This window comes from Neomonachus schauinslandi, chromosome 12 (assembly GCF_002201575.2).
Source record: "Neomonachus schauinslandi chromosome 12, ASM220157v2, whole genome shotgun sequence".
NCBI lineage: Eukaryota > Metazoa > Chordata > Mammalia > Carnivora > Phocidae > Neomonachus > Neomonachus schauinslandi.
The window spans coordinates 26,924,038-26,947,919 of record NC_058414.1 but is presented as its reverse complement, the minus strand read 5'-3'; the positions used below and the strand labels follow the sequence as shown (position 1 = coordinate 26,947,919).

General features: G+C 38.6%; 1 protein-coding gene across 1 annotated transcript; it reads right to left on the bottom strand.

The window, feature by feature from the left end:
* Window positions 1-10,682: 10,682 nt before the first annotated feature.
* On the bottom strand, window positions 10,683-11,475 carry LOC110580069 (ADP-ribosylation factor 4-like). Its single transcript, XM_021689732.2, has 2 exons — window positions 11,407-11,475; window positions 10,683-11,206 (listed from the first exon to the last, which is right to left on the bottom strand). The coding sequence occupies exons 1-2, from the start codon at window positions 11,473-11,475 to the stop codon at window positions 10,712-10,714; spliced, it is 564 nt and encodes a 187-aa protein (XP_021545407.2). The 3' UTR covers window positions 10,683-10,711.
* Between the last annotated feature and the right edge of the window lie 12,407 nt (window positions 11,476-23,882).

The window sequence follows — 23,882 nt, the reverse complement described above, 5'->3', positions numbered from 1 at the left end:
ATATATACTTACATATATATACATGCACAAGCATATACACATACATATATATTACTTTATTTTTGTTCCTTTTAATCTGTTTTTCATTCTTTTTTAAAGATTTTCCATCTTTATATTTCTTTGAAGGGTATTTGTTGTATTTGTTCAATTTTTTTCTTATATTTTTAGTTTTTAAAATTTTTTATTTTATTACTATTATTTTTAAAGATTTTATTTCCAAGCAATCTCTACATCCAATGTGGGGCTCAAACTCACAACCCCGAGATCAAGAGTTGCATGTCCCATTGACTAGGCTAGCCAAGTGCCCTTAAGTGTTTGAATTTTTAATTTTCTAAATCTTTCCTGAGTTTTGGCAACTCATTTTTGAGGTTTTTTTAAATTATTCTTATTAATACTTTTTTCTCATGTTTTGTTATCATTTTCCTAGTATCTTTTAGCTCATTTTGTTCTATTTGTGGGTGTGTCTTCTGGTATTCTTTTATTTTTAGAAATGTGATTCTGTTTTTCATTTTCTTTTTTTTATTGTAATTATGTTTAGGGTTAGATATTCATAGCTTTATTCTTAGTTTTCCTAAACGTTGAGGATAGCTTTTTTTAACACTATAGTACTCCCTCCTCTCAAGCATGCACTTGCGTTAAAAATATGACAGGGGCGCCTGGGTGGCTGAGTCGTTAAGCGTCTACCTTTGGCTCAGGTCATGATCCCAGGGTCCTGGGATCGGGCTCCCTGCTCTGCGGGAAGCCTGCTTCTCCCTCTCTCACTCCCCCTGCTCGTGTTCCCTCTCTCGCGTTCTCTCTTTCTGTCAAATAAATAAAATAAAATCTTAAAAAAAAAAAATCACAGCCTGCCTTCTGGACTTTCCTAGTTCCATTCCCCTTTCCTACATTTCTCTGGATTTTGTTGAATTCAGGTCAAGTGAATACCTAATAGCAAAATGGCTCACACCCTTATTCTAAGACCAGGGACTGTCTGTTGTGTTCAGTATTGTATATCCTGCAGTTAGCACACTGTGTGGCACATAGGAACTCAGTAAGTATCTGTGAAGATAAGCATAAATGAATGAATGAAAGTATACTAATGCATAACCTTCCAATTCCATCCCCCTTAGTGCCATGTAACAGCTGAATTGAGTTGATGGACAACGGAACCAATCATTCCGCAGACAAGTTTTTAGCTTTACATTAGGGATGAAGCAGCTTCAACCTGTTTCTACTTTTGGCATCTTTCAAATGGGGCCTTAGATTAGGTAAGGTTGGCTCCTTAGGATTTATTCACACAATACTATGATAGGGGCTGGTATTAAAGATGAGAAAAGGTAAAGCCCTTTTGCAACGAGAAACATACGTGTTCTCTATCTGGACAGCATGAGTACCCTAAGGCTCTACCTAAGAGGAACACCAAAACCTTTTCTTTGCTTTTCTTTCTTTTTTTTCTTTTGATTTGGGGTGCGTCAGAGAAGTCATTTGGAGTAAGTGTTGTTGACGCCCATGTCTCAATGTAGAACCGACCAGGTGAAGGAAATAAGGGGCTTTGGGAAGTGTTCCAGAGGAAAGATCTTGGAGGTAGCAGAAAGCATGCTAAGTTTAGGGGAAACGCTAAGAGTTTATCTTGGTCTTTAATTCCCGCAACAGCAAATTCTGAATTCATTTAGAGTGTTTACAACATTCACAGTAATTAAAGTTCGGGGTTTTTTGTTTGTTTTGGTTTTTAGTAAAAAACGGTTGGACATTGCCTTACTCCATTCAGACTGCTGTAACAAATTATGGTAGAGCGAATGGCTTCTAAGCAAGATGCGTTCATTTTTCACAGTGCTGGAGCCTGGAAGTCTCAGATCAGCATGCCAACAGGGTCCTGTTCTGGTGAGTACCCTCTTTCGGGTTACATACTGCCAACTTCTCTTTATATCCCATGCCAGAGGGCAGAGAGGGGATGCAAGCTCTCTCCTGATGGTTGCTTTTAAGCAAAGATTTATTGGGGTCTGTGCTTTGCTGTTCTTTAAAAATTACATTACGTGGAAATGTTAGTACAAAAGGATTTTTCTATACCAAACTTCGGCAGCTTTTTCTCATTGGTTTAATACTTCTCTTCTCCATTGAAGCTGTAGTTTTAACAGTAGCTTTCAGCAGCCTGGGTAAAATCATGGCCGCCATCTTAATGTTTTTTTATCCCCCAGGACCCAGGGCAGTGCCTGCAGCAATCCTGGAAATTGAGCCCAGGTCTCATTCTTGCGTCTAAATTAGCTGATTCATATTAAATTGTTTAAAGATGAAATTGAGTATCCATGCTTTACATTTTGAATTTTTATAGCAACTTTGAATGCAAGTAGTTAAACTAAGTAGAGATGAAACACAGCTGTCCAGATGCCTGAGTTATCAAAAGACTTCATAAGTAAGCAGTTCTTTAGAAACATGAGCTCTTTTGTTCAATTCCTGTTGCAGAGCCCACATTTATTTGTGTAGAAAAATTCCATTCCACAAATAGAGTAAGAGTAGAAATTAAGGAGCTTTTTAATGCATGTAACACTCTTTTTCTGAGTCTAGAAAAAATATTAAGAGTCCAAGTAACTTACGGGAATGATTGTGGTGGATCTACTTTAATTTACATCTTTTTCTTGATGTTAAGATCTAAATTCCCTTTTAAAAATCCGTGTTGTCCCCGAAGTTTCTTCTGGTGTCGCCTTCAGAATTTTAGACTACTAAAGTATTCTTTGGTAAAAACATAACTATAAAAGTAAAACATTTAATTGTTTATTAGAATAAACTCGTAAGTTTAATTTATTTAATCAGGGCTTTATTCTACTTCATTAGAAAGGGGAAAGAGAAATACTGATTGTTCCCTGCTTTCATGGTCAACATTTTGAATAAACTGATGTCTCTTCCTCTTGGAGTCTGCTCACAGAAAGAATTACTAAGTTGAAAGTTCCATCCTATTCCATCCAGTTATTTGCAAGAGGCCAAAACAGTCTAGATTCTTACATCAGCATTTGAGAACTTTTTGACTAAAATAGCTAACCCTAGAAGACGATATTTCACATCATGCATACATTTAATATTTAGCAGAAAATTGTTTCACACCATTTTAAAAGAAAATACTTCTGTAGAATCAAACTTTTTTATATTTTCAGAATGTGTTTTCTAGACAAAAGTGCTAAATGGAACAAGGTCCATGATAACAATTGAATCAGAACTCCGTGTTCAAACTCATTTATTCAGGAGATGCCTTTATTTCATAAAGTATTGTGAATGTTTACTTGAGAACAATTGTGTACTATGAACTATATTCTGAAAATCAAGAATGTAATTTCTTAGCTTGCTGCTGGAGGAGGTCTTTTGGAAATCTTATCACTAGCACTTTCTCCAGCATAGGATAATTTTAATTCGATACCTAGAAATTTTACCCTGGGGAGATGCTAAATACGTAAGCCCATCTTCTAACCTCTAGTGTGCTTTTGTATTGACGTAACATACTTTTTAGTATTTTTTACTTGGCAAGATATAACTTTTGGGGGAAGGTTCTTAAAATTGAATGATCCAAGGGTTATTGTTTTTAATTTCTGACTTCAAATTTCATGGAAAAAAATTAGCATGAAAACACCATGATACCCATATCTGTTCCTCACTGCCTGCTGATTTTATAAAACCTCTAAATTTTGATGCATATTATGCAAAGCAGCAGATTATAATGTGCAGATGCTCTAGTCACTAAAAAAATTACTTCCTTTGTCACGAGATGGCGCTGCACACAGTTCTAAATGGGCCCTTTTTCCTTAGGAAAGAAATTTTACAGCATTCAAGAGAGAGCAGCGTAGCTTTTGAACACTCCTACTTTGCTTCCAAGGTACTGAAAGGTAATACAGAATGGCTAGACAAAAGGAAAAAAGTTTTCCAAATTCTACGTTTGTGTCAAAAAAATAAAAGAATTAAAATTCATTCTTCAGAATAATTTTAATGCAGAATAAACAAGAGAAAGAATAGCTAGAACTATAGTAGATTCTGCCTATCTGAGCCTTCTATTCACTCCTCTTTTGGGTAGAATAGAAACAGAACAAAAATGAAAGGGAAGGATGAAAAAATAGGAGTATTACAGTGAAGATTTTGAGCATGTGGAACTGTTTTTTTAAAAAACTATATGGGAGCGTTAAAATTGCCAAAAGGAGAATCCTTCCCACCCCATTTCCTTCCTCACTGAACCTAAGTACAAATTCAGACTTGGCAAGAGAATCATGTGTCATTACATTTTAGATATGGGCAGAAATAGCCATCTCTGGTTTTTAGCACATTTGCAGTGAATTTTTGCAGAATGAATATTACTTTTCCACTTAAAGATTTCAGTGGCTTTCCATTACACTTAAAATTAAGTCCAGGCTCCTGGAGTTACTCATAGTAGCAGATTATGAACTGTTTTATGGATTTGCCATGACATACTGTACTTACTGAAAAATCAGTCGTCATTAAACACACTGTTTAATTCAGCTGACCTTTTTCTTTCTTATCAAGGCTTTCTCAATGAAGGAGCTAGTGTGTTGATTAACTATAAGCACAGTAGGACTGTCTTAGAGTGCCCCTCGTCTACCTCTGCCAATCTGCTTTTTTTTGATCCTCTCTCTTGCTTCATATGCTCCATCCACTGTGGCCTTTCAACACCTAAAGTAAATGAAACAAGTTATTTTTTGCTATTAGGGCATCTGTACATACTGGTTCTATTTCCGAAATGCCTTTGCTGGATTTCTTTTCATCCCTCATGTCACACTTCTGATCTCACAGGGTATTCCCAGGCCACCTAATCTATAGTAAATTATTCTATTTCATTAGCACCCTACTCTTTTTTTATGTCTATTTTAAAAAATGTAACTATATAAATGATGCACAGCCTTCATGTTTCAAATAAATTTGAGAAAGACATATAATGGGCCCTCTAGTGAGCCACATTATACATTAGCCTATGATAGATTCTGGAAGGCTCTATTCTAAAGAAACTTACAGAACTTTATTTAACCCTGAGCTTCTAAAAATTACTTTTTAGTATTAACATTTCAGGAAGCTGTCCAGAAGACCCTTTAGAAAACGTTGCTCAGATTCATCCAAGCCCTGCATTTTACAGAAGAGGAAACATGCTCAAGTTAGTGATTGCCCATGAAATAAATTTAGCTAGCAAAGCTCTTTGATGGACACAATCCTATTGACAGTGGATGTATTTCCACAGAGTGATTGATCCCACTCCTATCATTACTTTTCATTGCTGCTTTCTTACTATATTTGGGCTGCTTTTTACCAACCTTTATTCCAGTAGCTCTCTTTAAAATCATCACAGACTAAATTTTATCACCATATCCAAAATATTTATTTGGAGTCATGCTTCTCACTTTTCTCTCTCTTTCTACCCACAAAAAGCTGTTATTCATTATTCAGTTGCATTTTGGCAGGTCTCTATTATAGCATGGATCAAAGAGAATAGCAGATTTATTTCAGTATCTCCCTCCCCCTTCTAATTTAAACTTTTAAAGGAAAAGGAATTTAAAGGAATTCATTCTTGTATCTCTTAGAAAGAAAGGCTCCCAAACAAATAAATAGTAGAGGATATAAATATGAAGACTATTTCTCTGGAGGTATTCACGGTCTAGAGGGGAACGTGACATAAATACCAGCAATTATAATGTGTCAGGCTGTGATATATTCTGTGACAGAGAAAGGTTAGTTGTGACGGTGGGTTCCAGCTTTGCTTTTCTAAAGTAGCAATAAGTAGTTAAATGGAACAAACAAACAGGATCTTACCATGTGGAGGAGGAGAAAGGCAGAGGTAACATGATAACATAGTCACGCTGTATTTCCCACCTCCAGAATGCTCTAGCCTGACTAAATGCTACAGACCTTAGGATTAACTGGCAGTTCCACAGAGACGCCTTTCTGGGACCCTCACAAATCAAAACCAGTGCCCCAACTGAGATCACCAATTACACCTTTTCACTTTGCTTCATAAAAGCTCAATTTAGTATTATGCATGAAATTATGTAATTTTATCTCCTAGTGAAATGTAATCATCCTAAGAGGAAGACACTGTATTTTGATTGGTGTACCCTCAGTGCCTAGCAAAGTGTCTTTTTTTTTTTTATTAAAGATTTTATTTATTTATTTGACAGAGACACAGCGAGAGAGGGAACACAAGCAGGGGGAGTGGGAGAGGGAGAAGCAGGCTTCCCACTGAGCAGGGAGCCCGATGTGGGGCTCGATTCCAGGACCCTGGGATCATGACCTGAGCCGAAGGCAGACGCTTAATGACTGAGCCACCCTGGTGCCCCGCAAAGTGTCTTGTACAGTAGATTGTCGATAATTATCTGTAGAATGTGAAAAAGCAGAGAAGTCGATGAATTGCTTATTGTGAGTTTTAGGGGGTGATAGAAGATAAAAAATGTAGGAGAGGAGGTAATTTTGAAATTTATGCTGAAGACTTGGGATTTTATTTTATTGCTTACAGGAAGTCATTGAAGGTGTTTGAGGAAAAGGGTAAATTGATGAAGAAAGGTGTCTTAGTCAAGGCTTTATACTAAGTTTTCTGACTCCCTCATGAACTGTACCACAATAAAATCGGTGAACCTGACAGAATATGCTATACAAATAGATCAATAATATGTATATATATTCTCATAATGTCAGTCAGGTATAAAGAGAGGTTCTATTAACAATATAGTTGTAAAATATAGTTATTAACAATATGGTCATTAACAAGGTACATTCTTAAGCTGAGATATCTTAAAAATAATATTTATTTTTAAGAGAGCCTACCCAGAGAAGGCTCGAAATTTAGAGGTCATTAACTTTTATTTCCTGTAGACTAACCTGCCTTATCAGATTAGTGGCTGATTATTTGCAAGTGTTTAAAAACAGTCTTGGAGGGGTTGCCTGGGTGGCTCAGTTAGGTGGTCAATTCATGGTTTTGGCTCAGAATCATGATCTCAGGATCATGATCTCAGGGTTGTGAGATCAAGCTTTGCGCGTTGGGCTTATGCTCAGCATGGAGTCTGCTGGAGATTCTTTCTCTTCCTCTGCCCCTCCCCCTACTCACACGTGCAATCTAAATAAATAAATAATAAAAAATAAATAAAATCTTTAAAAACTAAATACAAAGACTTAGAAGTAATAACTAATAAAAGTATTTAGTGCCCTGGAGCCGTGCGGATATGTTAACCACTAGCTAGATGTGCTCATTTAGATGCAGATTAATTAAAATTAAGTAAAATTAACGAGTCGGCTCCTTACTCACACTTACCACATTTTCAAGTGCTCCTTTGATCACTGCATAAAATGCCACTGAACAGTGTAATAATAGCTTAGGGGGCAAAAACTACAACAAAAAAACAAAAGCTTTATCATAGTAGCTTCCATTTTTGTACTACTATGTTTTTTTCAACACCCTTGTTTTCTCTATGATCTCTTACTTGACTCTGGAAATGAGCTCTTGAGGTAGAATGTACAGGAATCCCCATCATCACCATCACTTAAAAGGAGGCGAGTAGGGGAGAGCAACTGAGATGACTCACCAGCTCCACATCGGTAGCAGCACGAGGGCTGAAGTAGAATTTTGACTCAACTACAGACACCTTTTCTGGGTGAGAGCTACAGGGAAAAAAAAAAAAAAAGAAGAAGAAACAAAAAAGCTCTCAGTCATGGATTCCGAGAAAATCCCCTTCTACGAGAGAGCTGGAAATGAGGAAAAGTGGGATGAAGTTGCACCCCTGACTGAAACCACCCCGCCCAGTTTCTTAGCACTGTACTGTAGAACTACACGGTAAGATAAGATGGTAAAAGAAATACATGCTTTTTGATCAAACTGAAGGAAATGAAAGTAGGAAAGTGGTCGTCAGCAAATCCTGTAAAGAGCTCAGAATCCCCTAATCATCCCAAGCCGGGCTGTTTATCTGATCGGCTGTGACTAAGGCTAATTTGTGGCGAGAGAAGCAGCAGCTTCCTAGCAACGTCTGTAGGGTCTGGCATTTCCTAGTCACTCCGACATGCCAGCCACGCTGCCATTTGCTACTTCTCTATCCTACTTTTGTTTATAAATACAAGCAAATGAGGGGAAATAAAAAGGGAAACCTAGAGTAGCAGCTCTACTTAGGAGGATGTTCTCCATAATGTAGATTAACGGGGGAAATATGTTTAACCAATAAAACAGAGCGTAAAACCTTTAGCTTAAAATCCAAAGCTGTAAATCACATAAAATTCATGGCTTGGAGGACAATGTGTGACTCATAAAATTTCAATTTGTGTAAGTGGATGTTGTTCCTAGCTACACATAAAGACACAGAGCTGCGAGACGATTTTCATACGAGGCACCATGGCGACAGCCATCGTCACTTGTGGTTCTGGGAGTTTCGATTGAGGGCTTCACAGTGTACATGTGGGGATGAGGAGGACAGCATCTGAGTCCTGACTCTAAAAGGAAAAGTCCACTTGCCGCATATTAAGTTTAATAAAGCAAGATAAAACTTAATAAAGCCAGGAAAGAGCGAGGCACTTGCTAAATGAGCATGAGTAGTCATTGAGTAAATAAACACATTTTGGACAATGTCTTTGCTCTTTTGGATTATCTCGTGGATATTCATTATTTTATCATTCATCACAAGAGAGCAGCTTTTTATTTTTATTTTTTAAGATTTTATTTATTTATTTGACAGAGAGATAGCGAGAGCAGGAACACAAGCTGGGGGAGTGGGAGAGGGAGAAGCAGGCTTCCCGCTGAGCAGAGAGCCCGATGCGGGGCTCGATCCCAGGACCCTGGGATCATGACCTGAGCCAAAGGCAGACGCTTAATGACTGAACCACCCAGGTGCCCCAAGAAAGAAGCTTCTTGATAAAATAATGAAATGCATCGGATGACTTTGCTGATGGTTTCCACCTTTCCCGCCTTCCTCCCTCCCTCCTTCTCTGCCCAACTTGCTCCTGTCCCCCTTCCCCTCAAGGCACTTGCTATACTTGTACTTCTGCCAGGATCAAGAACCAGTTGGCTATTTTAACTCAGAAAATGTGCACTTTAACATACATTGGAAGAAAGAATAAGAATTAAGAAATACTTTTTCTGAAGGGAAAATAGAAGAGATGAAGTCTTTCAATGGCCAATAAACCCCCTAATTTTATAATCTATTTGCAGATGTTTTGATAGCAAGGGGATGATTATTTCTGCTATATATAGGGAGAGTGAGAGCCAGTGAGAGCGAGCAAAGATTCGTCTTTCCTCTAATTAACATTCCTTATATTGATACATGATTACTAACCCTCATAAGTAGGGTGACCATAACACTTACTTTCCATACCAGGGAATGCTTAAAAGTGAAAGGGTACTATTAATAACGAATAGCGTGGATCATACAACAGTACCAGTATGTGAGAGCAGTACCCAGCTAACTGTGATGTATGTCTGTCCCACTCCTTGTCATGCAAGGTTATTATGATCAGAAGTGCAACAACTCCCATATATACTTGCTGACAAAGGTAGAATATATCTTCTTGGTAATAGAGTGCAACCAACACTTTTTTGCATGCATTCTTCAAAGACTCTCTGTTTACCTCTTGGTGAAATGTGTAATCTTGTTTTATTTATTTATAAGGGTCTGAGGGCTGAGCTGGTTAGAAAGCAACTTTTCTTTCGTAACTCTCAATAACCGATGGCAGTGGTTTCTAGTTTCAAATTATAGGGCTCTTTTCTCAGTGGCTCTGGCTTATCAAAGAACTCATCTCTCTTTTGGCACGCTATCACACAGCTAGAGAACTTTGAAAATTATCCTGGGCACTTGGTTCAAATATTCAATATTCTATCTGCTCAGCAGTATTTGAGATGTATTATTACATGGCCATTTTTTTTAAATCATTTTATTAGGAATAATTCCAAATGGGTTAAGAAGAAAACTTACTGATTTTGATGAGTTTTCCAAAAACTCTTAATGAAGATATGTTCACTGATAAACAAAACAGCAGCAGAACTATCATATACTGGGCAAAGAGTCAGGCTGATACCAAAAAGCAACATGTAACATAAAAAAGATACAATATAAAGGAAGACAATCTGCTGGGTATTAAAAATCATCTCAATATGAACTCTTTGCAACCAGCACAGAATCTAATTAGCTATCAAATCCAAACCACACTAAGGTAAGCTTGGCTGATGAAAGCCAGGATTCAATAAGGGGGGGGGGAATAAGTTCCTCAGTGCAAGAGATCTGAATAGTGTTTTGGAGCATTTCCCTGGCTGGTACAAGCAGTATTAGAAGATCTTTTTGGCAAGGGAGAAAAATGAATACAAATGGAATGCTACATTTTTTAAATCAGCAGACTGTCCCAGGAATGATAAAGGTATCAGTAAAGTAGCAAGGGGATAACTTTAAAACATCATTTCTCGTGGGCTCAAAAAACATTCAAAACGAATTTATTTAAAGGTGTCACAATAGCTATGTCCAGGCATTTAGGCTTGGAATTAAAATTAAAAGAGGATACTTTTTTCCCCAAGTTAAGGAGAATTTCTTTAAAATCAAGCATATTGCTAAATAGCAATATTATACTTGGTCAACAAAAATTGGCAACAAAATAAGTTTGAACGCTGTAATATTCTGCCCGAACCAGTCCCAGATACTGTTTAATAACCAAGATGCAAACTAATTTTGTTGTGACAAGCCTAGACCAATTCTATCAAATGTGTCCTTGGTTAGATATCCAGTTTCATTTAATGTTTTGAAAGCTCGTTTGACAGCCAGTCAAGTCCCTCAGACAGACCAGTTCCTTGTGTAGCACAAGGGGCTTGAACATACCATGTTCTGTTACGAAGAGACTGAAGACCTAATTTATCTGACATTTCACTGATGGCCATAGCATTTGGCAAATCCTGTTTGTTTGCAAAAAGCAGCAACACTGCATCTCGCAACTCATCTTCCTGAAGCATTTTCTGCAGCTCTTCAGCTCCTTCCCGAATTCTTTCACGATCATTACTATCTATCACAAAAATAAGACCCTGGGTGTTTTGGAAGGAATGCCTCCAGAGAGGCCTAATTTTATCTTGACCACCAGCATCCCATACTGTGAAACAAATGTTCTTATATTCTACTGTTTCCACATTAAAACCAATGGTATGAATGGTGGTGACTATCTCCCCTAACTTCAGTTTATACAGAATGGTCGTCTTGCCAGCAGCATCCAATCCAACCATCAAAATGCACATCCGCTTTTTTTTTTTTTTTTTAAGATTTTATTTATTTATTTGACAGAGAGAGACACAGCGAGAGAGGGAATACAAGCAGGGGGAATAGGAGAGGGAGAAGCAGGCTTCCCGCGGAGCAGGGAGCCCGATGTGGGGCTCGATCCCGGGACCCTGGGATCATGACCTGAGCTGAGCTGAAGGCAGACGCTTAAGGACTGAGCCACCCAGGCGCCCCTGCGCATCTGCTTCTTGCGTAAGAGGCAGGAGAAAAGGGAGGAGATGCTGAGGCCCATGGCAGTAGTCGCACTTGCGATGGGCAGGAGCAGAAGGGGTTTGGGGGCGTCCCCGGGCCTTCTCCTTTCACGCTCCCAGCAAACGGAGCGAAGGAAGAGGAGCTGAGGGAGAAAGAGGGCGGCAGAGACGGCTCGCTAGCCGGCGAGACGGACGAAGCTCTGGAACAAGAACTAACGGGATCGCTGCTCGACGACTGGCGCGGCAGCTGCGGGTCTGGCGTTTTAGGCTCCTGCTCTGCCATGTCACGCGGTAGCGCGGCGACTCCAGCTGCGGCCCGGCCCCCCCCCCCCCCAATGTGGACAGAATCGCGTCACCGCCGGCACTTGGCCATTTTACGATTCATGTTGTAGATTCTCACTGATGGGCAGAAGATGGAAATAGAGACTAAAGTTATATTTTGTGGTTTTTTTCTCATACCATCCATGGTAACCCTGAATAGGTTAATAATTATAGAACGGGTTTATTAACTGCATACTTTTAAATAATGTTTTGAGACTAGAAAGTGATCATACTTAATAGGAAGACAACATAATGTGACAGGACCTAAATTAAGAAAGATTATAGTAGTATCTTCATTAAAATACAGACATAGAAGTGAAATAAATAAGATTTAAAAGAAAAAGTTCCATAAGCTAAAGAACTGAAGGTATAGGAATACCAGCAATGAGAGAAAACCAGGAAGGGAGACTGGAGATAGATAGATAGACAGATAGACAGACAGACAGACACAGACAGACAGACTGATAGATTGATTTAGAAATCTGACATATAAACAGAATTTTGTGTTCCTGTTCTTTTTCAGGATAATTAATTAGAAAAATGCAAGAGAATTTCTAAATAAACAAATGCAAACAATACACCAAGTTTAACTTCCAGCTCCTCTGCCTACCACTCCCCCATTTTCCTCCTCCTCCCCTTTATTTGTATCAATGTGGATGCTTCCAACTGAAAGAAGTATAAAACACAAGCCAAGCTTACTAAAATATTAAGGGGGAGCTTTTGGTTCATATACCTACAAGTTTCAGAGGAATTGTGATGTGCAGACATGGTTTGAACGGAGCACTGTGATTCTCTCGGGATGCATACCCCTGTGTGCCATCTTCAATCCCAGGAGGTTTTTCTCGTTGTAGCAACTTGGCAGTTGTTTGGATGGAGATAAATGTTCATGGTATGGTGGTATGGTATTCCTGGCCAAAGTCTCAAGTTCTGTACTGATCACTTGGCTTGGGTAACCAGAACACATTTTTTTGGTAAGAGATACACTCTGTTCCCAGAGTCAAGGGTGAATTCAGTCTTACCTCCAACTTCATGGCTGCATGGCTGTCACAGCATTAAGTAAATGTGGGGTAAAGGACAAATTAGTGCAAATGACACTTCCCCAAAGAAAACCTGGCACCAAATATGGAGGCTCAAAGGAAGGAGTAGGTAGGCATGTGATTATTGCCTATTGATTTCTACCAGATGTTCCTCTTCCTTCAGATCTTGCCATCCTCCTTTCACCAGGGAACTCTGATGTTCTCGTGTTCCCTTCCCATTTAGAGAACTTGTTATAATAAAATTTTTGCTTCAACAGTGTTTAAAATATATTTTTCAAGATGGAATTTCTCTGGTAGAGCAGGCATCCCATGTGTTTTCTTTGTAATGTAAATATTAAAGATCTTCCTCTATCTAGCCCCTAACATTCAGGCTGGCCTATTTTAACATAGTCCTATTTTCTCTCCTGCCAATCTTTTTTTTTTTTTTTTCCCCAGTTATTTCCCAGATGGATTGAATCCTACTCCTTTCTACTATTTTAGAGAGAAGTTGCAATATAGTTATGTTTATAAGAGACAACATTAGGTGCAAGAAACAAATCCACACATATTTCTTAAAATAACATTGATATGTTCAAACTTAGTAGTAATATTTGTGGGCCATATTTTGTTCCTGCCAGATTTAAACATGGTGGAGGCAAATGTGAAATAGACTATGTTAAGTAACTACAATAAAAGCACAACTAAAAAATGTTCCAATATCTTTTCTTAGTTAGAGTGATGTCAGTAGTTGGCTATCAATATCGGAGAAAGATTAAAAAAATGGTGTATTCATAAAAATGAAATCTTGTACAGTTATAAAAATTGAAGGACCTCTTTATATACTGATACAGAAAGAAGTCCACAGTATTTTGTTAAATAAATTTAAAAAGTCATAAATAAAGCTGGCTATCTTCTGTGGGTTTGTTTTTTCCATTAAAAAATGAGGATGATAATCTATTTACTGGAATATGCATAATGATCTCTAGAAGAATACATAAAAAATCTGTAGCATTTGTTCCCCAATATTGAGTAACAGGGGAACTAGGCAATTAAGGGACATTTATGGAATTCAATTTTTAATTTTAAGTTATGCCATACAAAGGATCATGTAGGTCTGTATGTAGGGACAACGTAAAGATGTATTAACTTTGGAAAAGAAGTCAGACTAAAAATAGTAGCCTGATTTTGCCAACTATAGCATATTTAATGCAATGTGGTCTTATTTTTTGAATGCTTGAAAATCTTGAATTGCTTTGTTGCTTTCTTCTGAAGATTGCTTCTCACCTTACAAAGCTCTAGAACAAGATGTTGGAGGAAATGGCTTGGTGTGTGTGTGTGTGTGTGTGTGTGTGTGTGCATGGTCACCTACTGAATATTTCTTTTCACTCAGGTTTCTCTTTTCTGTGGCACCTTATTATTCTCTTTGCTTTACTCAATGGAAATTCCTTGAGGTAGGGATGCTTTTCCTTTTTGTTCTTTGCTTTATGTGCTAGGATAGAGCAGCGCCGGGTACACGGTGATCAAACCATAAATATTTCTTACATGAAGAGTATTTTTAAATGTGCCATTCTTAAAAGTTTCCTTATTCTTTTTATATTTAATAACTTTTGCTTAATATATTACATTTATAAATAATTGTTGTGGCTGAAGAAACAGTACAAAATCAAAGCAAGAAAGACACAATCTAGAGGTTGGGCAACATTCACAGATTTTCACAGGATGGCTTTCTGAGTAATCTATAGATCGTTCTCCCCAAATAAGTCCTTATTATCAAGACAGTAACTGAATTGATGTGGCGGATTATAGAACATTGTATGACATTGTCCTTGATGGAAAGGGGACTAAAAAAAATAGGACTTTTTTTAAACATCAGTTTCCCCAATATTTTGGCCAGTCTAAATATTGAAGACACATAGAGTATCTGCTCTGACAGCATGTTTTAGATCTTAGAAAATGCATTATACTACCTAATGGACCTAATGTTCTCTTGTAAACAAAGAGCATCTTGCAATACTGTTCTTCTCTTAGTGGTTATCCATTCATCTCCTCAGGATCCTATAAAGATATTCTTTTCATCTAGTTGGTTTACAGTGTTGCTGAAGTTTTTTATCTCCTTGATAAATCTTCTGTCTAGTTGTTCTAGTCCTTATTAGAAGTAGAGTATTGAAGTTCTCAAATATTGTTAAATGGTCTATTCCTTTAATTCTGTTAGTTTCTGTTTCATATATTTTGTGCTCATAGAGGTGCTGTTAGAGGACCGTACACATAATTTATATATGTCTTCTTGGTGGTGCATTAAAATCTCCAACTTCCTTCAGTTTGACTATATATTATATATACTTATAACATTTTAATTGATTTTAATTGATCTTCTTTGTTTCTTATAAGTTTTTTTTCCAACTGTATTGAGATATAATTGATGTATAACTGCACTTTTTGTCTTAAAGTCTCTCTGTCTGATATTAGCATAACTACTCAAGCTCTCTTTTGGTATAAATATATATATATTTTTTTCCATTCTTTCACTCTCAACTTAATGGTGCCTTTGTACCTAAGTGTCTTTTAAATTAGCATATAAATAAATTTCAAAAATCAGTTCTGCCAATTATGCTTTTAATTGGATAGTTCAGTCTGTTTATATTTAATATAATTACTGATAAGGAAGGACCTATGCAATTTTGTTATTTGTTTTCTATATGTCTTATATCTTTTTCTTTTCTCTCAGACCTCCATTACTGCCTTATTTTGTATTCAATAGATTGTTTCTTGTGTGTCATTTTAATTCCCTGAATTAATTTTTAGTGGTTATCCTGAGGATTACAATTAACATCTGAATTTATAAAAATTTGGTTTGAATTAATGCCAACTTACCTTTTTTTTTTAAGATTTTATTTATTTATTTGACAGAGAGAGACACAGCAAGAGAGGGAACACAAGCAGGGGGAGGGGGAGAGGGAGAAGCAGGCTTCCTGCTGAGCAGGGAGCCCAATGCAGGGCTGGATCCCAGGACCCTGGGATCATGACCTGAGCCGAAGGCTTAACGACTGAGCCACCCAGGCACCCCAATGCCAACTTACTTTTAATAATATATAAAATTTTGCTCCTATGTAACTCTGACCTTGGCTTCTTTATGTACTTATTATCACAAGTTACATTTTTATATACTCTGTGCCCATTGACATTGATTTAAAATCATTGTGCAGGGCGCCTGGGTGGCTCAGTTGGTTAAGTGACTGCCTTCGGCTCAGGTCATGATCCTGGAGTCCCTGGATCTCTCTCATTCTCTCTGTCTCAAATAAATAAATAAAATCTTTAAAAAAAAAAAAGTGTCCTTACGCAGACAGTTTCTCTCCTACTGCTTTCAAGATTCGTTGTTTCTGGGCGCCTGGGTGGCTCAGTTGGTTAAGAGACTGCCTTCAGCTCAGGTCATGATCCTGGAGTCCCGGGATCGAGTCCCGCATCGGGCTCCCTGCTCGGCGGGGAGTCTGCTTCTCCCTCTGACCCTCTCATGCTCTATCTCATTCTCTGTCTCAAATAAATAAATAAAATCTTTAAAAAAAAAAGATTCCTTGTTTCTGACATTCAACAGTGTGAATATCTTTGATTTTTATCCTACTTGGAGTGTGTTAAGCTTCTCCGATGTGTATGTTAGTGTTCCTTATGCAGTTATGAAGGTTCAGCCATTATTTCTTCAAATATTCTGTCACTTTGTCTCCTCTTCTTCTGGGAATCCTCTTGGCATATGTTGGTGTCCCAAGGGCTTTTAGACTCTGTTAATTTTTCTTCATTGTTTTTCCCTTCTCCTCAGACAAGATAATTTCAGTTATCTCCTCTTCAAGTCACTGATTCTTCTTTCTGCTCAAATCTGTTGTTGAGCCCTTCTTGTGAATTTGTCATTTCCATTACTGTACTTGGCAACTGCAAAATTTCTTTTTGGGTCCATTTTTAAAAATTCTGTATCTTGATTGATATTGTTTATTTGGTGAGACATTGTTCTCATAGTTTTAAGTCTTTATATATGGTTTCCTTTAGCTTTTTGAGCATATTCAAAATAGTTAATTAAAAGTTTTTGTGTAATAGGTCCAGAGTGTGGGCTTCCTCAGAGACAGGTTCTATTTATTGATTTTTTTTTCCTTTGTATTAGTCATACAAAAAAAAAAAAAAAACTGGTTATTTGCATATTTCATGATGTTTTGTTGAAAACCGGACATTTTGAATATTATAACATGTCAACTCTTGAAATCAAACTCTGCTCTTTCCTCAGGGATTAAATTCTCTCTCTTGGGGAGGAGCAAGATGGCGGAGGAGTAGGAGACCCGGATTTCGTCTCCTCTCAGGAATTCAGCTGGATAGGGATCAAACCATTCTGAACACCTACAAACTCAACAGGAGATCGAAGAAAAGAAGAGCAACAACTCTCTCATCAGAAAAGCGACCACTTTCTGGAAGGTAGGACGTGCGGAGAAGTGAATCCGAGGCGATATTCGGGAGGATAGACGGCGGGGGAGGGGCCTCCGGCGGCCGCTTCTGGCAAGTGATAGAGCCGCGGAGCACAAAATCGGAACTTTTAAAAGTCTGCCCCGCTGAGGGACGTCACTCTGGTGGCTAAGCGGGGGGGTGGAACCCTCCGGGACAATGTGGTCTCAGGACCCTCGGGGTCACAGAAAGACCGGGGGTGCCTGAGTGTGGCCGAGCTCCCAGGTATCGGAGCGGGGAAGCCGGCTGCAGAGGCGGAGCCCAGGCGCGGGCTCTCACCTCGGGGTTGCCATAAACCGTGATTCGCGGCACAGTCGGGCCACTGCTCCTCCAGCAGGGACCCAACAAGCGGCAGATCCGGGGACACTCACCTTCCTCCCCCGGGAGGAGCCGCGCGGGAGTGCGCCGCAGGGATCTGCTGGGTTTGGAGACTCCACCCGGGGTCGGGTGCCAGAGATAGAAACGCGCGGTCACAGGCCGGGTGAGCACGGAGTGCGGCTGGAGACCAGGGAGACGGGAGTGACTGACGGCTTTTCTCTGGGGGCTCACTGAGAAGCGGGACCCCGAGTTCTCGGCTCCTCCGGGGCGGAGATTGGGAGGCCGCCATTTTCACTCTCCGCCTCCAAAGCTGTACGGAAAGCTCGCAGGGAACAAAAGCCCCGGAGAGCAAACCCCAGCAGATTACTTAGCTGGGAGGGGGCAAGGGCGGGGCAATTCTGCCTCCGGCAAAGACATTTGGAAACCACGGCAACAGGCCCCTCCCCAGAAGATCAGCGAGAACAGCCAGCCAAGACCAAGTTTACCCATCAATGAGAACGGCAGAACTCCAGCTCTAGGGGACTACTGCACATAGAATTCATGGCTTTTTTACCATGATTCTGTAGTCTTTCAAAGTTAATTTTTTTTTAACTGTCTTTTTTTCTTTTTTTATTCTTTTTGAATTTTTCTTTTTCCCTTTTTCAACCAACATCTTATCAATCCCTTTTTTTTTAAAAAAAAAAACATTTTTATTTTTCATTTTTAGAGTCATATTCTATCCCTTCATAGTAGTTACCCATATTTTTGGCTTATATATATAAGTTGTTCTCTCTTTAAAATTTTGAGATAGTTTCTTCTAACAGATCAAAATATACCCTAAATCTCTAGTATATGGTGTTTTCTGTTCCCCTGCCTGATCACATCCTCTCCCTTTTTTTTTTCTTTTTTTAAATCCTCTTCTTTCTTTTTTCAAACAACTTCTTATCAATTCCTTTTATAAAATTTTTTATAATTTCCATCTTTACAGTCATATTCCATCCCTTCATCATATCAACCCTTATTTTTGTACATATATAAGTTTTTCTTTCTTTAAAATTTTGGGAGGCACTTTCTTCTAAAAGACCAAAATACACCCCAAATCTAGTGTGTGGCACTGATCATATTTGATCACATTCTGGTTTTTTTGTTGTTGTTTTGTTTTGTTTGTTTTTGTTTTTATCTTTATCTTTTTCTTTTTTTTCTTTTTCTTTTTTCTCTCTTTCCCTTTCTTTTCCCACTGCTTCAGGTTTTTTCTGATTTGTTTAGAGTATATTTTCTGGGGACGTTGTTACTCTGCTAGCATTTTGTTCTCTCATTAATCTATTCTCCTCTGCACAAAATGACAAGACGGAAAAAATCACCTCAACAAAAAGAACAAGAGGTAGTACCGACTGCCAGGGACCTACTCAATACGGACATTAGTACAATGTCAGATCTAGAGTTCAGAATCATCACTTTAAAGATACTAGCTGGGCTTGAAAAAAATATGGAAGTTATTAGAGAAACCCTTTCTGGAGAAGTAAAAGAACTAAAATCCAACCAAGTAGAAATCAAAAAGGCTATTAATGAGGTGCAATCAAAAATGGGGGCGCTAACTGCTAGAATAAATGAGGCAGAAGAGAGAATCAGTAACATAGAAGATGAAATGATGGAAAATAAAGAAGCTGAGAAAAAGAGAGATAAACAACTACTGGATCACGAGGGCAGAATTCGAGAGATAAGCGATACCATAAGACGAAACAACATTAGAATAATTGGGATCCCAGAAGAAGAAGAAAGAGAGAGAGGGGCAGAAGGTATAATGGAGCAAATTATAGCAGAGAACTTCCCTAATTTGGGGAAGGAAACAGGCATGAAAATCCAGGAAGCACAGAGAACCCCTCTCAAAATCAATAAAAATAGGTCAACACCCCGACATCTAATAGTAAAACTTACGAGTCTCATAGACAAAGAGAAAATCCTGAAAGCAGCTCGGGAGAAGAGATATGTAACCTACAAGGGTAGAAACATTAGATTGGCAACAGACCTATCCACAGAGACCTGGCAGGCCAGAAAGGACTGGCAGGATATATTCAGAGCACTAAATGAGAAAAATATGCAGCCAAGAATACTCTATCCAGCTAGGCTGTCATTGAAAATTGAAGGAGAGATAAAAAGCTTCCAGGACAAACAAAAACTAAAGGAATTTGCAAACACAAAACCAGCCCTACAGGAAATCTTGAAAGGAGTCCTCTAAGCAAAGAGAGACCCCAAAAGCAACATAGACCAGAAAGGAACACAGACAATATACGGTAACAGTCACCTTACAGGCAATACAATGGCACTAAATTCCTATCTTTCAATAGTTACCCTGAATGTAAATGGGCTCAATGCCCCAATCAAAAGACACAGGCTATCAGATTGGATTAAAAAACAAGACCCATCGATATGCTGTCTGCAAGAGACTCATTTTAGAACCAAAGACACCCCCATATTGAAAGTGAGGGGGTGGAAAACCATTTACCATGCTAATGGACACCAAAAGAAAGCTGGGGTGGCAATCCTTATATCAGACAAATTAGATTTTAAACCAAAGACTGTAATAAGAGATGAGAAAGGACACTATATCATACTTAAAGGATCTATCCAACAAGAAGATCTAACAATTGTAAATATCTATGCCCCTAACATGGGAGCAGCCAATTATATAAGCCAATTAATAACAAAAGCAAAGAAACACATCGACAACAATACAATAATAGTGGGGGACTTTAACACCCCCCTCACTGAAATGGACAGATCATCTAAGCAAAAGATCAACAAGGAAATAAAGACTTTAAATGACACACTGGACCAAATGGACTTTACAGACATATTCAGAACATTCCACCCCAAAGCAACGGAATACACATTCTTCTCTAGTGCCCATGGAACATTCTCCAGAATAGATCACATCCTAGGTCATAAATCAGGTCTCAACCGGTACCAAAAGATTGGAATCATTCCCTGCCTATTTTCAGACCACAATGCTTTGAAACTAGAGCTCAATCACAAGACAAAAGTCAGAAAGAACTCAAATACATGGAGGCTAAAGAGCATCCTACTAAAGAACGAATGGGTCAACCAGGAAATTAAAGAAGAATTAAAAAAATACATGGAAACCAATGAAAATGAAAACACAACTATTCAAAATCTTTGGGATGCAGCAAAGGCAGTCCTAAGAGGAAAGTATATAGCAATACAAGCCTTTCTCAAGAAGCAAGAAAGGTCTCAAGTATACAACCTAACCCTACACCTAAAGGAGCTGGAGAAAGAACAGCAAATAAAGCCTAAACCCAGCAGGAGAAGAGAAATAATCAAGATCAGAGCAGAAATCAATGAAATAGAAACTAAAAGAACAGTAGAACAGATCAATGAAACTAGGAGCTGGTTCTTTGAAAGAATTAACAAGATTGATAAACCCCTGGCCAGACTTATCAAAAAGAGAAGAGAAATGACCCACATCAACAAAATCATGAATGAAAGAGGAGAGATCACAACCAACACCAAAGAAATACAAACAATTATAAGAACATATTATGAGCAACTCTATGCCAGCAAATTAAATAACCTGGAAGAAATGGATGCATTTCTAGAGATGTACCAACTACCAAAACTGAACCAGGATGAAATAGAAAACCTGAACAGACCTATAACCACTAAGGAAATTGAAGCAGTCATCAAAAATCTCCCAAAAAACAAAAGCCCAGGGCCAGATGGCTTCCCAGGGGAATTCTACCAAACATTTCAAGAAGAATTAATACCTATTCTTCTGAAACTGTTCCAAAAAATAGAAATGGAAGGAAAACTTCCCAACTCATTTTATGAGGCCAGCATCACCTTGATCCCAAAACCAGACAAAGACCCCATCAAAAAGGAGAATTACAGACCAATATCCCTGATGAACATGGATGCAAAAATTCTCACCAAAATACTAGCCAATAGGATCCAACAGTACATTAAAAGGATTATTCACCATGACCAAGTGGGATTTATCCCTGGGCTGCAAGGTTGGTTCAACATCCGCAAATCAATCAATGTGATACAATACATTAACAAAAGAAAGAACAAGAATCATATGATCCTCTCAATAGATGCAGAAAAAGCATTTGACAAAGTACAGCATCCTTTCTTGATCAAAACTCTTCAGAGTATAGGCATAGAGGGTACATACCTCAATATCATAAAAGCCATCTATGAAAAACCTACAGCGAATATCATTCTCAATGGGGAAAAACTGAGAGCTTTCCCCCTAAGGTCAGGAACGCGGCAGGGATGTCCACTATCACCACTGCTATTCAACATAGTATTGGAAGTCCTAGCCACAGCAATCAGACAACAAAAAGAAATCAAAGGCATCCAAATTGGCAAGGAAGAAGTCAAACTCTCACTCTTTGCAGATGATATGATACTTTATGTGGAAAACCCAAAAGACTCCACCCCAAAACTGCTAGAACTCATACAGGAATTCAGTCAAGTGGCAGGATATAAAATCAATGCACAGAAGTCAGTGGCATTCCTATACACCAACAACAAGACAGAAGAAAGAGAAATTAAGGAGTCGATCCCATTTACAATTGCACCCAAAACCATAAGATACCTAGGAATAAATCTAACCAAAGAGACAAAGGATCTGTACTCAGAAAACTATAAAATACTCATGAAAGAAATTGAGGAAGACACAAAGAAATGGAAAAACATTCCATGCTCATGGATTGGAAGAACAAATATTGTGAAGATGTCAATGCTACCTAGAGCAATCTACACATTCAATGCAATCCCCATCAAAATACCATCCACTTTTTTCAAAGAAATGGAACAAATAATCCTAAAATTTGTATGGAACCAGAAAAGACCCCGCATAGCCAGAGGAATGTTGAAAAAGAAAAGCAAAGCCGGCGGCATCACAATTCCGGACTTCCAGCTCTATTACAAAGCTGTCATCATCAAGACAGCATGGTACTGGCACAAAAACAGACACATAGATCAATGGAACAGAATAGAGAGCCCAGAAATGGACCCTCAACTCTATGGTCAACTCATCTTTGACAAAGCAGGAAAGAATGTCCAATGGAACAAAGACAGTCTCTTCAACAAATGGTGTTGGGAAAATTGGATAGCCACATGCAGAAGAATGAAACTGGACCATTTCCTTACACCACACACAAAAATAGACTCCAAATGGTTGAAAGACCTCAATGTGAGACAGGAGTCCATCAAAATCCTAAAGGAGAACACAGGCAGCAACCTCTTTGACCTCAGCCGAAGCAACTTCTTCCTAGAAACATCGCCAAAGGCAAGGGAGGCAAGGGCAAAAATGAACTATTGGGACTTCATCAAGATAAAAAGCTTTTGCAAAGCAAAGGAAACAGTCAACAAAACCAAAAGACAACCAACAGAATGGGAGAAGATATTTGCAAATGACATATCAGATAAAGGGCTAGTATCCAAAATCTATAAAGAACTCATCAAACTCAACACCCAAAGAACAAAGAATCCAATCAAGAAATGGGCAGAAGACATGAAAAGACATTTTTCCAAAGAAGACATCCAAATGGCCAACAGACACATGAAAAAGTGCTCAGTATCGCTCGGCATCAGGGAAATCCAAATCAAAACCTCAATGAGATACCACCTCACACCTGTCAGAATGGCTAAAATTAACAAGTCAGGAAATGACAGATGTTGGCGGGGATGCGGAGAAAGGGGAACCCTCCTACACTGTTGGTGGGAATGCAAGCTGGTGCAGCCACTCTGGAAAACTGTATGGAGGTTCCTCAAAAAGTTGAAAATAGAGCTACCCTATGATCCAGCAATTGCACTACTGGGTATTTACCCCAAAGATACAAAAGTAGGGATCCGAAGGGGTACGTGCACCCCGATGTTTATAGCAGCAATGTCCACAATAGCCAAACTGTGGAAAGAGCCAAGATGTCCATCAACAGATGAATGGATAAAGAAGATCTGGTATATATATACAATGGAATATTATGCAGCCATCAAAAGGAACGAGATCTTGCCATTTGCAACGACGTGGATGGAACTGGAGGGTATTATGTTGAGTGAAATAAGTCAATCAGAGAAAGACAAGTATCATATGATCTCACTGATATGAGGAATTCTTAATCTCAGGAAACAAACTGAGGGTTGCTGGAGTGGGGGGTGGGGTGGGAAGGATGGGGTGACTGGGTGATAGACACTGGGGAGGGTATGTGCTCTGGTAAGCGCTGTGAATTTTGCAAGACTGTTGAATCTCAGATCTGTACCTCTGAAACAAATAACGCAATATATGTTAAGAAAAAAAAAAAAAAAAAAAAAAA

Bases quoted from the DNA above. Each gene is read 5' to 3' on its own strand.
- LOC110580069 (XM_021689732.2), bottom strand. From the start codon at position 11,475: ATGGGCCTCAGCATCTCCTCCCTTTTCTCCTGCCTCTTACGCAAGAAG. The intron at 11,207-11,406 runs GTGGCTCAGTCC...AAAAAAAAAAAG, and splicing joins AGATGCGCAGGGGCGCCTGG to CGGATGTGCATTTTGATGGT.